The 16,504-nt window shown below is 33.9% G+C and overlaps 1 protein-coding gene across 1 annotated transcript in view; it reads left to right on the forward strand.

Annotated features, from left to right (window-relative positions):
- RAPH1 (Ras association (RalGDS/AF-6) and pleckstrin homology domains 1) overlaps positions 1–16,504 on the forward strand; it is an 83,617-nt gene that overhangs the window by 44,333 nt on the left and 22,780 nt on the right. Inside the window, 2 exon segments of the mRNA XM_033111737.1 lie at positions 13,816–13,893; positions 14,332–14,491. Of these exon segments, the coding sequence (XP_032967628.1) occupies positions 13,816–13,893; positions 14,332–14,491 (238 nt within the window).

Raw genomic sequence — 16,504 nt, forward strand, 5'->3', positions numbered from 1 at the left:
ATGATGAGAACTGCCCTTTTCCACCTCCTTTACCTATCATTTTCTTCCTTCCTGAATTTTCACAGCATGCTATTTCTCTGAGATGTCCCAGCAAGCAGGTCAAGCGTCAAATTGAATTCACAGAAGAACAGGCTGAGCTGACACCTGTAAGTTCTGTAAACAAGTCTTTGAGACTACTTAAATATCAATGAAGAGAAATGAGTTCTTTAGAACTTTTGATCATGAAACCTTGTCATATACCTCAAATTTACAAATAAAAATTAAACCAAGCTTGACAAATGAGCAAAAACAAATAAGCAACTGTATGATATGGTACCATTGAATATGAATAATCACGGTAAGATTATATAGGTGGTGGCATATCTAATATAGAGAAGTTTTGTGTTGGAACCTGATACCACATGCTTTCTTCTTTATTCTGAACCTAAGGACTTTTTAAAATTGCTTAAAATATTAACAAATTCAGCTGTTTTACAGAATGGGAATATCAAGTAGAATGACTGTTCTGCACTGATGCTTACCTAAAAACCTAATTTCGTTCTTCAGAAATGTATCCGCTGGTCAGTGGATGACTCAGAGCTGCCCTGTTTCATATGGTGGCTGTTAACTAACCATATATGGCTGTTAAGCACTTGAAATGTAGTTAATCCAAATTGAAATGTGCTATAAAGGTAAAGTATACATTGGATTTCAAAGACTTAGTATAAAAAAAGAACGTAGAATAGTAATATTTTTTGTGTTGATTACTTGTTCAAATTATAATGTGGATATTTTCAGTTACATAAAAGATGCTAATAATTAGTTTTTTCAGTTTTCTTTTTACTTTTTTAAAAAACGTGGTTACTGGAAAATTTTAATTACATTTGTGGTTTGTATTGTATTTCCATCAGTCAGCACTGCTTCAGTCATCTATGAAGCATTAAAAAAAAGACCAAATCCCTGATCCCCGACCCAACTAAATCAGCTTCCCTCTAACCTTCTCTCTTCCCACCTTGTCTCCTTCCATCTTCCCTTCCTTCCTATCTTTAAAAAATATAGTAGTGATCCAGTGAATTGATTTCACAGCCCACTAATTGGTTACGTATCCTGCATGGTGAAAAACACTTGTCCATCCTCACCTGCAACCCCTGCCCTATACTCATAAGCATCAGCCACGCTTCCTCGCATTGTCAACTACTTACTTCTTCTGCCCAAACAGAAGTTATCAATCCTTTTAGTCCCAATACCCCCATTTCAAAACAAATGATTTATAACACTATCTTTAGTATCCCAAATGAAATTGATAGATCATATAACTTGCATACCTATTTCTTAAAAATGAATTGAATGCCCTAATACCTACCGTGTTTCCACGAAAATAAGACCTAGCCGGACAATCAGCTCTAATGCGTCTTTTGGAGCCAAAATTAATATAAGACCCGGTCTTATTTTGCTATAAGACCGGGTCTTATAATATAACTGTAATGTAATATAATACCGGGTCTTACATTAATTTTGGCTCCAAAAGACGCATTAGAGCTGATTGTCCGGCTAGGTCTTATTTTCGGGGAAATACGGTAATATGAAGGAGAAATAACCAAAAAGTAATTTATAGTTTAATAATGTGTATTTCAGTTTTTAAATGCTTGGCCGCCACTATATTGAAAGACACAATGCAGTAGTCACATCCTACACCCACTTATAATTAAGATCTCTGGATTTAAGAGAAGTGGGGAGATCAGAAGATTTTTTTATAGGAAAAAGAAAGCAGAAATATGGGTGGGCCCAGAATTAAAATGTGTTTTAATAAATAGTAGCAGACAAAACATATCTGTATATGGTAATAGAAAAAGGGAAATAACCTTAAGTGAAGTATAGGGCTAATGTGCTGAGACAATTTATAGCCGGTCAAAGAAAAGAAAATAGGGAAATGCAAAACTCTTGCAAATGAGCAGTGTCTTATAATCGTACAATGACAAAATAATTCCCTGCCATATAGCGTTGGGATGAGGTAGTGATAAAATGATTTAGATACTTGATTTTTTACAATATAGCTTTCTCATTGTGCTATAAATATTTTAAATAAGACAGGGTAATGTGAAGTATTTTTAAACAGTCTTTATTAATGAAGCTTGGTGAAATTCCTGCATTTCATGTCTTTTCATTAGTTTAATAGTATTTAGTTCTTAATGCTGTTAAAAGGAATTTCATCTCTCCTGTCATTCACTTCCATGTGACAATGCAATCTGATACTGCCAGTTTTGGTATTGCCAACTCTTACTTCAAGCCAGGTTTACCTCCATTGGTGAAATGATTTTCTAACATAACAAATAACTCTTGGTAAATTCTGAACAAAAGGAAGTGTAGGCTTCCCTCAATTTATTTTACATGGTAAATAGCATTCCTGGAAGAGTCATTGAATATTAAAATTATACATAAATACCTTGTGTTTCTGTGTAAAATGGAGTTAGGTTATAAGCTCAGCTTGTTATAAACAGGATTACCCATCTATATGATTTTCATATAAGAACATTAAAAATACATGTGAGAAGTGGGACTTTGTTGTTATTATGTGACATTGTTCCATGTTTTCGTGGCATCTAGAATTTCTGACTTCCCTCCCAATAAGTACCAGTAATGCTCTACTCCACTGTGACAACACCAAATATCCTCAATGTTTTTCTGAAATGCCTCCTTGAGGGCAGCCCCACTCTCTTTGAGAAACCCTGATATCTTTATTTACTGTCTCTACCTCCCCCAACCCCCTCCAGCCCCTCCCCCCCCCACCAGCTGCCTCTTCCTCGTCTTCCAGGGCTCTAAGCTTTTTCAGAAATACTTTACTGAGCTCCTAATTTTAGATTAGGTACTCCACCTCCTACTTTCTGTCATACCATTTAACACACTGCACTGTAGTTGTCAGTTCTCTCCCGTTAGACTCTTGTGAGAGCAGAAATGCCTATCTTGGTCACCTTTGCATCTCCAGTGCCTGGCAGGGCTCCAGCCTCAAAGTTGAAACCGAATAAATAGTTGAATAAATGATATAATAGAAAGGGGAAAATGGAAGAGAGAACGAAAAGGGTTTATAAACCAGTGAAATGGATTAAGAATATCATCTGCTACCTGTGTGTTGTTAGTGGTGGATGTAAGAAGGCCCCATTTAAATGAAACATGTGCCTTTTTGTTACCAGTAAGATGTACCAACACTGAAGGCGATGTCATGGCTTACCCAAACCACTGTGTCTTTTATTGACTTCTCTCAGTCCTCCAACCGCACACCACTTTTCTCATCCCTCTTGCATCTTTCTCCAGTAACCAGTACTCCCACCACCCCCACCGTCTTTCTGAAGAATTCTAGAGCACGTAGGACTGGCACTAGTAGGGGAATGTAGATGAAGGAAGACATTTATTGAAGAGAGAAGTTCGCTGCTTCTGATTTCTAGATTTTTGGGTTTTTTTCTGCTACAATACTTGTAGCTGAGATAGAGGAGATATGGAGACCTGGCCTCCTACCCTGCTGGTGATTAAGCAGTGATTAGCTATATGAGTGTCTCAAACACAAAGTAATTTTTGATCATGTCCACCTATTGTTTGTGGTCTCACTCTTTAGATGTGCCATATTTTTGGGTCACCTAAAATGATTATCCTCTTTTTATTTTAAGCTATTTAAACTAATTTTATTTTAAGCTATTTAATATTTTTAAATGTCTGACTTCTACTTTAGAGTCTTCAAATAGTTAATATTACTGTTTCTTATTCATCAGGGTATAGAATTTTTAGTGATTGGAAGTCTTGAGGTGATTATTTTTATGAGGACTGATTGAGTAAATCTTATAAGATTTTTTTAAAGTTTAAACTTGAATTTAAGGTCTGGAATTATATTTACCAAATAATAGTTTTTGATAGCCTGAAGTAGATTTTTTCTTTTTAATTTGAAATATAATTATCTAAATATAGACATTTTACTCATTTTGGGGATCTTTTTCTGAGAAAGTAAGCTTTATGAGTACGAAAAATAGGAGTAGGTTTTCAAGACATTTTTTTATATTTTACATAATTGTGTAAGAATATGCATTTTTCCCATTACATGTGAACAGCAAAAAACGAAGGGAAATAAAAGCAATGAGAGTTATAATTGCTCTTTTTAATTGTCATTCGTATTTTCTCCCTGGTCTTAACTGATTGTTAACCTCAAATAAAACGGAATTTTCAAAAATTCCTGCTTACCTAGAGTCTTTATGGATGAGCCAATTAATCTTTACCTTCATGAGAATTATACCATATAGGTAAATGACCTAGGATAATCATCTCTGTTCTTGTTATTGTTTGACCTTGTTAGTGCTAATCTTGATGAATATGTCCAATTTTTTTTAACCGTAGGTTTCTTTTTTTATTATTATTATTCAGCAGTGGGTGAAAGGGGCAGGTGTGCTTGTAAGATTCATGTTGAATTAAAGCTAAACAATACAAGTAATGAACTATATAATAACCTAACTCAACATAGTGTATAGATAAGAGTAAATATTAAGTTAATGTTATTTTCTGTAACTATTTCTAATCTTGAAGCAGTGTGTTTTATTAACTTTATGAGAGAGGGTGCTGCTCTATCTAGTATTTGTTTAATTAAAAGAATCTGTTTCTCAAGAATAACTTGATATGCAGTTATATTTATAAAATATAACATTATAGAATGTTTTCTGTAACTGCATTGTTGTGCCATGTATTGTTTTAAGTGGTGGTTAGTAGTTCCATATTATTAAAAATAAATACTAATTCAGAATTATTTAGAGACAGGCAAGTCTGAGTTACATATACAAGTATAACAAAATAGCTGTAATTTATACTACAGGAGTTTAAATACAATTGTATAAACTTACCTTACAACATGTTAACTAAAAAGTTATGAAGGGAGAAAAGGATAGTTAGGGGCTATGTTATTCACAGTCATTTTTGTGAAAATATGTAAATTGCTTGAATGAATTTAAACTGGTTAAAACCAGTTTAAGGGAATAACATTGCTTAATATTTTGTTTGTATCATTCATTCATTTGCTATACAAGTTCTTTATTGTGCGATGCAGTCTCATTAGTATTCTGATATAAGGAATGAATTAATAAAATTTTACTGAAAATAGGTGATGTTTATTAGGCAAAATATGGACATTTTTCCTCTTGGTGTGGCTACCATTGAAATACTTGCAGAAGTTTTAAAACTGATGTAGTCTTACTCTGTTTTCATAAGAATATTTAAAGCTACATATGTCTTGTGTAGGCTTTATAAGAGGAAGGAATACATTTAGTCATTGGTCTTTGACCCCTATTTATTTGTGCTATGTGCACAAACACTGCCCTGGAAAGCAGACTGGCTGTCTGATCTTTGCAGTGTAGGATCCATTTTCCCAAGGTGAGGGATCAGCAGGAGTCGGCTAGGATCCACCTTATGGCACAGATGGTGTGTGTGCACCCTCCTTCTTTTTCTTTTTCTTGTTCTTAAATTTTCTTTTGGACACGTTTCAGTGAGTTTAGGAGAAAAATACGAGATTAATAATAGAGAATCATTCTTGCTTTGTCTATTTTATATTTTAAGCACATAAAACCTCCACTGACTTCTATTGCCTTTTTTGTTTTTGTTTTTCTCTCTCTTTCTGCACAAGCACTCCTATCTGGACAGGGAAACCTCCCTTCTTCTGAGAAACATTGCAGGAAAACCTTCTCATTTGCTGACCAAGGTGATACTTCTTCTTTCCACCTGTATGTAAATATTTATTGCTTTGTAGGTAGAATATAGTGTCTGTTTTTATTGTGCTCTCAAATTTCTCAGATTGTTCTGATTTCAGCACTTTTGTCCTTAATAGAGGTATTTTTTTTCTCTTACTGAAGGTAATTACTGATCTTAACGATTGTCAGAAAATATTGAGAGTAGAAAATATTTTCAGTAATTTTCCACTAGTTTTTAACTTTTGTAAATACCTGACAGTCTTCCCAAGTATGTTGTACTTTTTCTAGTTTAACGTTGTATTTCACTTTCAAGTCCAAAAATCATTGCTTTAATTTTAACTTTTACTACTAATGCTTATCCATGCTGTTTGTTGTGTTTTTTTTAGCAAACTTTGTTTTCTAATTCTTGATTATATTATCAGCATCTCATTTGATTAAAACATTTATTTATATAAACAGAATCTTACTGTACATTAGCTTAATCAAATGGGAAGAGAAATTTACAATTTTAATGTCTCAGTTCCTCGGTTTGAATTGGTTCAGCTAGATTTTCACTGGGCTGGTATTTTACATCAATTTAAAATCTCTAAGATTTTAAATTAATTAGTTAATGTCACTATTAACTAAGGATAACAGAATAAGGAATCTGAATAGCTTTCTACCTATTTCATTATCTTATTTAAATAATGTTAAATTTAATAACGTCAGACTTGGTTATAGATAGTTTCTGAAGAACATATGTAGTAATTATAGGTAATATCTCTAAGTTATTGTATCAGAGGGTTTTTTAAAATTGATTTATTTTTAACCTCATAAACTTGTGAAAGAAGATGATAAAGCTTAAAAAATCTCTGTGAGGAGCAAAGCAGCTCAAAGAGAAGACCTAAGAATAAGCAGTGAAACCCTTTCTCTTGTTTGAGTTTCTTTAAAGTAGATCTAGGAATGGGGTAGAAGAAGCTTAAAGACCAGGGAAAATTAGAAGCCTAAGCAGATAATAGACACGCACTTTATAACAACCATAGCAAAGTTTTTTCCTTTTCCTCAGTTCTTGCTTCTCTGTTTCCTCTCTCTCTACCTGAAAGTCACACTCGCAACTTCAACTAGCATCTCTGTTCTAGATCAGCTCCCTCTACTTGAGAGCAGCACTTTTCCGGATTGCTATCAGGCATTTCCTAAAAGATTAACAGCATTTGACCAGCACCTCCAATCCCACAGGTCTTTAGCTGTCTCACCCACTCTTCCTGGGGCCTCACAATTTATATCATCTTCTTTTGACATTTCTATTTCTGTTCAGAATGCTGCCATTCTCCCAATTGCCCAGGTTTGAACCCTCTACCATTCTTGTTGCCTTTCTTCTTTTCACTTACTATCCTAAAGCTCTAATGAAGCAGGATTTACTGAGTTCACCTACCCATTTCAGTCCTATTGCCACTACCCTAAAATAGGCTCTTCTATCTTCGCAGAGCCACTACACTTTTCTCTTTATCCTTGTTTGTCCTTCCTCCAGTGCCTTCTGTACACTGCTTACAGATTAAGTGTAATATTTTACCGTTTCCATTGCTTATTTATTCAACAAATATTTGTTGAATCCTGTACTGTGCTAGGTGCTAGAATATAACATTTATAAAACGGACCTATTCCCCCCCCTCGGGGGCTCACAATCTGCTTATGAAGGTAGATTCAAAAAACATTAACAAGCAAGCGTGTAGAGAAATTCTAAATCATGTTAAGTGCTGTGAAGGAAACTAGAATACTGGGGGGCGGGGGAGGATTAAGGCTACATTTCCTTTAGATGTAAGATCAGACAAGGCCCTTCTAAAGGGGTGACATTTAATCTAAAGCTTGAAGGATGAAAAGAAGCCATCCTGAGGTTGAAGGGAAGTGTTTCATGTAGATAGGCCCAGGAGCTTGGTGTGTTTGAGAAGCCAAGGAAAGACTGTTGATGGAGCCACAGTAGTTGAATGAAGATCTGACGTCTCGATCTGGATTGGAGAGGTAGGCAGGAACCAGATCATTCTCGGCATGCTAAGGACTTTGTATTTTTTTCTCAATGCAGTGGGAAACTGTTGAAGAGAATAACTCATCTATTCAACAAATATTTACTGAGTGCCTACTATGTGCCAGACAGTATTGACAACCCAATATGTCAGTGAACAAAACAAAGTCTCTACCCCAGGGAGAGTTGTACTTTTCAAGTTTTGGATACATGCTGTCAAGTAACTTCTCATTTCCCTCTATCTGAGAGCTGCAGCACCAGAGCCATTCCTGCTCGGATCATATTTTCTTCTCCCGTTATCCAAGCGGTGGCATTACTGGTGTACGTAGCCAACACCTGGCTGTAGCTACTTCCTATATACCGCCCTGCTTACATACAAGCAAGAAATTTGAGCAGGAAGGTGATTCAGTGGCACGGAACCTACACATGTGGGGTGAGGGTGGAGTCAGGGACGAGGTGGCAGAAATTCCTACATAACTCGAGCCATGGGCCTCTCATTGTCTGTGCCCGGTGTACCAGAGCACCTGGCTGTTTTGAAGCTAAGAGAGTTTATACCTGTTGGACACCTCCTGTGTGGCAGTCTGGTTCCCCTTACCCAAAAAACATGTACCCTAGTTACTGACCCCCCCATGACGTGCACTTTTCCAAAGTAGGACATTGTAACATCCCGTAGTTAGTACAGAGTAGAATGAACACAGCAGCACTGTACTTAAGCCAAGGTAGCAGAAAGATTGTTGTTTGTTTTCATCGCCAATCCATTTGTTGCTATACCACTGTTAATGAAATGATTATCCCACATACAGTTCTGAGCTGGGAGCTTCTGCAGAAATAGTGCCAACCAGTTTCTTCCGGGAGTGGCATTAATGCCCGCACAGTAGTATTTTGCCATAAGTGGGAGCAGTGGACAAAGGACATTGCTGATCCAATGCCCTTAAATCTCTGGATACCATTCTCAAGGCTTTCCCTGACCTCCCATCTGATAATGCATATTCGGTACTCTTTACTCCCATACCCTGCTTTATCCCCTTTACCCCCCTCCCCCATAGGACTTATCGGTAACTGATTCATCATGCATCTATTTTTTATTGTGTTGTCTCTCTTACTAAATGTAAGCTCAATGAGAGCAGGAACTCTGTATCTCCTGCACTCAAACTTAAGCCTACACAGTCTCAACAAACATCTGTCAAATAAAAGAATTGTCTTAGTGACCATCAGGGTTTCAAGAACTGCTGTAATAATGTTGACCACCATTCTCTTTGCTTCAGAGAAGTTATAAAAATGCTATTATGTTACTGAAAGTCTTTTATTTTTTGACAAGCAGTTTTTACTGCTATTCCAAAAGTTTACATTATAACCCTTAGGACAAAAGGGACTATGACATTGTAGTAGAAAGAACAAGTAATTAGTCACTTGGTAATTGTCTGGAAAGATTAGTCTTTCCATGCCTTAATCAGTACAATGGATATAATGATAATACAATAATGGCCTTGCATTATTGAGAATTAAATGAGACACTGTGTGTAATATGCCAATTAGTGTGTGACACATTTTAAAGTGTTCAGTTAATGTGAGTTCTCTTCTCAGTGAGAGTCTATCAATTTCATGATTTCTTCAAGGGAAGTAAACTATTGGCTCTGAGCAGTTTTATAGAATAGACCGTTTCATGGGAATCAAACAGCTTATCACTCCAGGTTTTCTTTGAATTCTTTTAATTTACATAATTTTTTTTATTGTTGTCATCTGTGGAATAAACTAGATCCCAAAGGAACTTCTAACTACTCTTTAGCCCCTTACTTTCAATTGGATTTGCTGTGAACCACAAAGCCTTAATAATTTCTTAGTTGAAGGAATTCCCTAGCCATCTCTTAGCAACTGTAACTCTTTTCTGTAAGTATTCTGAGTTTTACACTGGAAGAGAATGCTCTAACACTTTGTAACCACAGCATTGGCTTTCATTTAATCATAAGATCTTCACTGAGTTTTTGTCCTTTATGTAAATTTGAAGAGGCTTGGCATTTGATGGTTATTGATAGCCACACAGGCGTTTTTCAGGTAGAAAATGGGTTGTCTCTGGCTCTTTTAAGAGATGGGGTAGGAGAGAAAGTTACGTTGTTGTATGTCTGAGGTATCTTTTACTTATGTATAGGATGGTTGTGGGACAAACAATATGAAGAAAGGAGTAGTCCAAAGGTACAGAGCAGAAGACCTAAGACCCAAGTTTGTTAGCTTTAACAAAAAGAAGAAAACATGAGATGAATAAAGCTGTGTTCTTTGTATTAAACTTGGGCTGCAGAATTAAACATAGATTTGCATTGCCTTTATAAATGAACTATTAGATGTTTTCTAAGTGTCTAATCTAAATACATCAGCAAAGATTTATTGATCTTTCCTATATTGCACAATACTTCATAAGCTTAAAACAGTTTCTTCTTTTCCTAGGTTGTTATGGTTAAAAGATACGATTATAGTTTAAATACAGTAAATGAAAATCATGCGTTCTGAGGAAGAACTTATTTTCCATGGGAAGAATAAAATACTATGGATTTTGCAGTTTGATATAAATATTTTTATTTCCACTTTTACTCCAGTGATGATATTCACACTCTAAAAGTTAGAGGTATCCTGATCAATTGTTTCTTCAAAAAGCTTTTAGCAAGGACATCCTTGTTAATAAACTGGAGAAGAATAAACTGAAATTTGCCAAGGTTGAAATTAAACACATCACTCTTAAATTAGAATTTGACACAGTTTTAACACAGACCAATTTATGTAGTTATTAAAGAGTAGTATTTTAAGCAAATGGAGGAGTAGCTGAATTTGGATGTTAAAATAGCCCCACCTAGCTTTACTTAAAAATGGTTTCTTATTGATGGCTACAAAATCTAATTGGTTTAATGTATGTTCATTGGTTGCATGTATCTCTTCATCTCTTGTTTTTATAAACCTTTCTTACAATGTGTCAGCTTTATTCTTGTTAGTCAATGGCAGAGAAACTGATCTGGGAGTTTAAGCTTGTCTTACAAGTGAATGACTTGTTATGTCAGTGCTTCATGATTGTGTTATGTTGTATTTGGCAAATAATATACTAAAATGGAGTTATGAAAATAAATTTTCATAATAAAATTTATAACCAATATCAGAATGTAATATTTAAATACTTATATTCCTTTTTTGAATAGACATTATTTTTTAGAGCAGTTTTAGGTTCACAGTAAAATTAAGAGGAAGGTGCAGAGATTTCCTGTCCACCGTCTGCCCTCACCCCATGCACAGCTTCCATTGTCAGCATCCCACGAGAGTGGGACATTCGTGATAATTGATGAACCTATGTTGACACGTCTTTATCACACAGAGTCTGTGGTTCACATTAGGGTTCAATCTTAGTGTTGTACATTCTATGGGTTTGGAAAAAATATAATGCTTGTCAGCCATTATAGTATCGTACAGAATAGTGTCACTCCTGCAGAAATCCTCTGCGCTGCACTTGTTCATCCCTCCCTCTCCCCAACCCCAGACCACCACTAATCTTTTTACTGTATTCATAATTTTGCCTTTTTCAGAATGTCATGTATTTGGAATTACACACGATGTAGCCTTTTCAGATTGGTGATTTTTCACTTATTCATATGCTTTTAAGTTTCCACCATGTCTTTTCATGGCTTGGTAGGTCGTTTCTTTTTAGCACTGAGTAATATAATATTTCATTGTCTGGATGCAGTGCAGTTTATCCATTCACATACTGAAGGATATCCTGGTTGCTTACCATTTTTGACACTTTATAAATAAGGCTGCTGTAAACATCTAGGTGCAGGTTTTTGGGTGGAGGAAAGTTTTCAGCTCATTTGGATAGATATTAAAGAGCATGATTGGGGGATCATATCATAAGAGTATGTTTAGTTTTATAAGAAACCACCAAATTGTCTTCAAAAGTGACTGTATATTTTGCATCCTCACCGGCAGTGTATGAGCTTTCCTGTGGCTCCACATCCTCACCAGCATTTGGTGATGTCAGTGTTTTGGATTCTGGCCATTCTAATACGTGTGTAGTGGTATCTCATTGTTTTAATTTACAGTTTCCTAATGACATATGATTTTGAGCATTTTTCATAGTCTTATTATTTGCCATCTGTGTATCTTTGAGTTGTCTGTTTAGGTCTTTTGTCCGTTTTTAAATTGGATTGTTGATTTTTTTGTTGTTTTAAGAGTTCTTTGTATATTTTGGGTAATAGTCCCTTATCAGATATGTCTGATAAGATTTTTACAAATATGTTTTCTTAGTCTATGGCTTGTCTTCTCACTCTCTTGAATATTTTTTTCTAAAAATGTTTTACAGCTTTGAGGTTATCTTCTATTTTTTTTTAACCTCTGTAAATTAATTATTATATAAAAGAATTTGGCCTTTTAGAAGTTCGTGTTTATATTCCAAATACACAAAGCTTTGATTCTACATACCAGTTTTTCCTCATCAGACTTTGAGATTTAAATTAATAGTAGTTTAATTTTCTCATTTTATAAACTGCCTTAAAAAGAAAAATTATACAGTTAAAATATACAGTCAACATATTTTATAATTCTGTTATTGTTTATTTGCATGAAGAGGGGATAGGATGATTTAAACTTTCAGTTAAATGAATATATCTATGATAGTCTAAGAGTCAAGTCTTATCTTACCCCTCTCCATTGTTAAAATAAAGTTCTTTGTTCTCTGTCTAATTGGGTTTACAGATAGTATTTCCAGACCTCGGTTATTATGTTAATTTACTGGCTCCTTTCATTCAAAAGGATCAGATTTCTGACAAACAAGCCCACTGTCTTCCCCAACTTCTGTTTTCTTCTCTGTTCCACAGAATAGTAAATACTAAGCTTGCAAGAAGGGGAGACAGCCTAGAGTATGAAATGCAAAGAGAAGCAGTTCAGAAACAGGAAAGCCAGAAAAATTTGGAGAACAGTGACTAAATCTATGAATGAATTGAGTTTTGAGGGGTTTTTGCCCTGAAAGCTTTAGGTTTTTAATGAAGAATAACTCATGGATCGTGGTTTTTAATCACAATCCAGAGCAGATAAAGTTTGGCTGTTATAATTAGGTTTTCCTTTTTTTTTTAAGTCTTATATTAAATCAAGAAATATATAAGATGGCATTTTACATTTTTCTTAGATATTTTCCAGAGAAATCAAAAGTTTAGAATTAGAATGTAATCTTTTATGAGCAGAAGTTTACTTACATGAGTTTTTTCAACTGGAGACTAATGCTACAGTGTACTATGGCCTATTGCTGGAAAGTGCAAGTAAGTACCAGTATTATAGTACTATATTTTATTTTAGGAAAAAATAGACAGATGCTTTAAGTATATTTTTAGTTCCTGATAATTTCATTACTACTTATCTAAGTTTTGGAAAGTAAAAGCTACTAGAAATTAAATATTTGGAAAATTGTGTTTAACATTTGAAAAAAATTTATCAGTGAATTAGTAGAAACAAATTTGGGTTTACTGACATGAGACATTGATTATATTGTGTTATGTTTTCCCAAAGTAGAGTAAAACGTAGAATATAATGCAGCCTCCTCTATTTGCATTGGTACACAAATGTATACCAAGGTACCTACATTTTTTATGAAGGACTTTTATATGGTTGCAAAGAAATTGATACTTTTTTTGCTGCTTTTATGATGATAGTACATTTTCAGTGTAATAGAACAAAGCATTAATATGCAAAAGATAGCCCATGCTTTGGAGGGGGGATAAATTCAGAGTCAGGGATTGTTCAGGTATAACAAACTGGCAGGCCCATTTATACACTCATGTTTCCTCTTCTCCAGAACATGAAATTCATCTGCTTCAGATTGACAGAATCAAACTCATTCATTTAGTCACAGATTCCTTTTTCTCTAGAAGATGGAATCTAGTCTTATTATAAGAGATTTTCGAGTCTGCATCTTAAAAATTGTGCCTTTATTTTCGGCTTTCACTTTGTGAACAAGGTTATTTTTTTAAATGTGCTCTACATGACTGTGAAATTATATTCTTACTGAAATTCAATGCTAGCAACATCCTTAAGGATAAAAAGACTTCTAAAAAATTCTCATTATTTTAGCATTAGTTTATCTGAAGTGCTTTGTGTTCACAGGAAGAACAAGCAGCAAAATTGAAAGCTGAGAAGATCAGAGTTGCCCTAGAGAAAATTAAAGAGGCGCAAGTGAAAAAGGTGATATTTGGGCTTTTTCTTGGTCTGGGATTTTTATCACTTTTACGGATTTATAAAGAATTGTTTATATAATGTATTGTTTATATAATGTATCTCTAAGATATGGAGAGGTAGAGGGGTATTTCTTCCTAATATAGTTTTCACATGTATTTTTTGTGGATAAAATGCATTATAAAAGAGACAACTTTCTGCTTTTTAAATTATTCTAAAAGAGTAAATCAAAATAGTCTTATTATAAGTTTACCTGTTATAATTTTAAGAAGGCTTTAAATTTGTTCAGGTTGTTTGATACCTAATTTTAGAGTATTTTTCTTGCATGATAAAGTCATTATTTGTTTTAATTTATATTTAATTAAAACATTACTCAATACTGGAAGAGATTTCTAGAATGCCTATTTTTTGGTTTGCATTTAATTTTATTTTTTTAACCTGTTACAGCTGGTGATTAGAGTTCACATGTCTGACGATAGTTCTAAAACAATGATGGTGGATGAGAGGCAGACAGTGAGACAAGTGCTGGACAACCTGATGGACAAATCCCACTGTGGCTATAGTTTAGACTGGTCACTGGTGGAAACCATCTCTGAGTTACAAATGGGTTAGTAATATCATTGCTTTAGTTACTTTTTAATTTCTATCTAATTCCAACAGTTTTTGTGTTGATAAAAGCACCTTGAGACACCTTTATATATTTTTTTCTATAATACAACCTTGGCTTTTTACATTATCTTCCTTTCAAATATTTTGAGATTTCTTTGAATATGAGATCATTTCCAGTTCACTTCAGATTTTCTTATAGCTAGAACAATTACAACAAAAATTTAAGGTAATAAAATACTTTTCCCTTTCAAATAAGAACTACAGAGATAAACACATTTACTAAAGACCATTATGTTTATTCACATTTGTGTTGAACTCTTTATACCAGCATTTGACTTTCAGGGGAAACAAAGCACATCGTATTTTTAGTTAGGTGTACTAAGTCTTAGTTTCCTACTATCTGTAGTTTGATATGGTGTTTTGTAATACTAAAAATTCCTCATTTTTTTATACCATCATTGAATCTTAAAAAAATTTTTTATTTTGTAATATTAATTGTATAATTACAGAAACCTTGCAGTAATTATTAGGCTTGATGAACAAGTAATCAATTTCAACTGCTATTTTATTTGAAATACGTATTTGCATTCCTTTTACTAATTATATCTTTAAATATTTCACAGCAGTCTCTAGAGAAATAAAAATTTAATTATTAACCCTTTCAGAACATATGTACACAACTCCCAAAATTAAACTGTAAGTTTTTAGAGCTTCATTAACATGTATAAAATGTATTCTGATAATACTCATCTGTAACTATTCTTAGAGAATTAGAAAGGTTTGAGTTCACAGATAAAGTAGCATCTTGATAAACAGAAAATGTTTGGATCCCAGTTTTAGAATATTTCCATGGCTGTAAGTTTAAAGACCCATATAATATTTCTGTGTTACCTTTTATATAATTGACTATGGTGTCTTTAAGTAATTATTATTTAATCATATATGGCACAGTGCATCAGATATAGTATGTTGCCATTCAGTATTTGTTGAATGAATAAAAGAAAAGAAGGGACTACTAAGAGCCCAAAATAAGATGGTGGAAACAAATTATGTTTAAGATATAGTATTTAATTAAACAGCAAAGATTATTAGAAAGGATGAATAAACAAAATGCAGCTGTTGCTGTTTATAAAAGACCTATTTATTACCTAAAGACACAGAGGGTTGAAAGTAAAAGGAATGTGAAAAGGCACTTATCAAAAGAAAGGTAATTATTTTAATATCAGACAAAATGGACTTTAAGTAAAATTTTAGCAATAAAGAACCACACATCTTCACGAGGAAGATACAACCATTCTAAATTTTATCTAATAGCATTAAAGTGTATAAAGCAAAAGTTGACAGAACTACCAGGAGAAATTCTCAAGTCAGCCTTAATAGTAGATCCTTTTCACCTAAGAACCTTTTCAGTGATTGATATCATCAAGCATGCAAAAAACGATATGAGAGATTTGTAAAATAATTTTTTTCATCTAGGAAATGTAGTTAGAACTCTAATAACAAGAAAGTGTACATTCTTTTCAAACAGAAATGGAATATTTCCAAAAATTATTCAAGTATGAGGCCATAAGCAACTCTCAAGAAATTTCAAAAAATCAGTATCCAGAATATGTTCTTTGAACATATGTGTTCAATACATAGGACATGTTCTTTGATTCCTAATTTAGCAATTAGAAAATATATTTTTGTTTAAAATTAAAACCCATAGATCAAAAAAGAAATCATCTTGGAAATTTAAAAAATTACAAGAACTGAATACTATTGGAAATACTTAACATTAGGATTAATGAAACGCAACTAACATGTTTATATTAAGGGTGGAATGGGAAAAGGCTGACGGCTAAAGAAGACCTAGAAGTTAGGAGACCTAGATTCTAGTCCTAATTCTTCCATGTAGCAGCTGTGTGACCTTGCTCAAGTCACTTAACACTGTTAGGGCATTGCTCCCTTATTTGAGAATAGAGGGAAGACCAGATAATCTCTAAGGGCCCAGAGCTGTAGTATCAGTAGA

Source organism: Rhinolophus ferrumequinum, chromosome 8 (assembly GCF_004115265.2).
Source record: "Rhinolophus ferrumequinum isolate MPI-CBG mRhiFer1 chromosome 8, mRhiFer1_v1.p, whole genome shotgun sequence".
NCBI lineage: Eukaryota > Metazoa > Chordata > Mammalia > Chiroptera > Rhinolophidae > Rhinolophus > Rhinolophus ferrumequinum.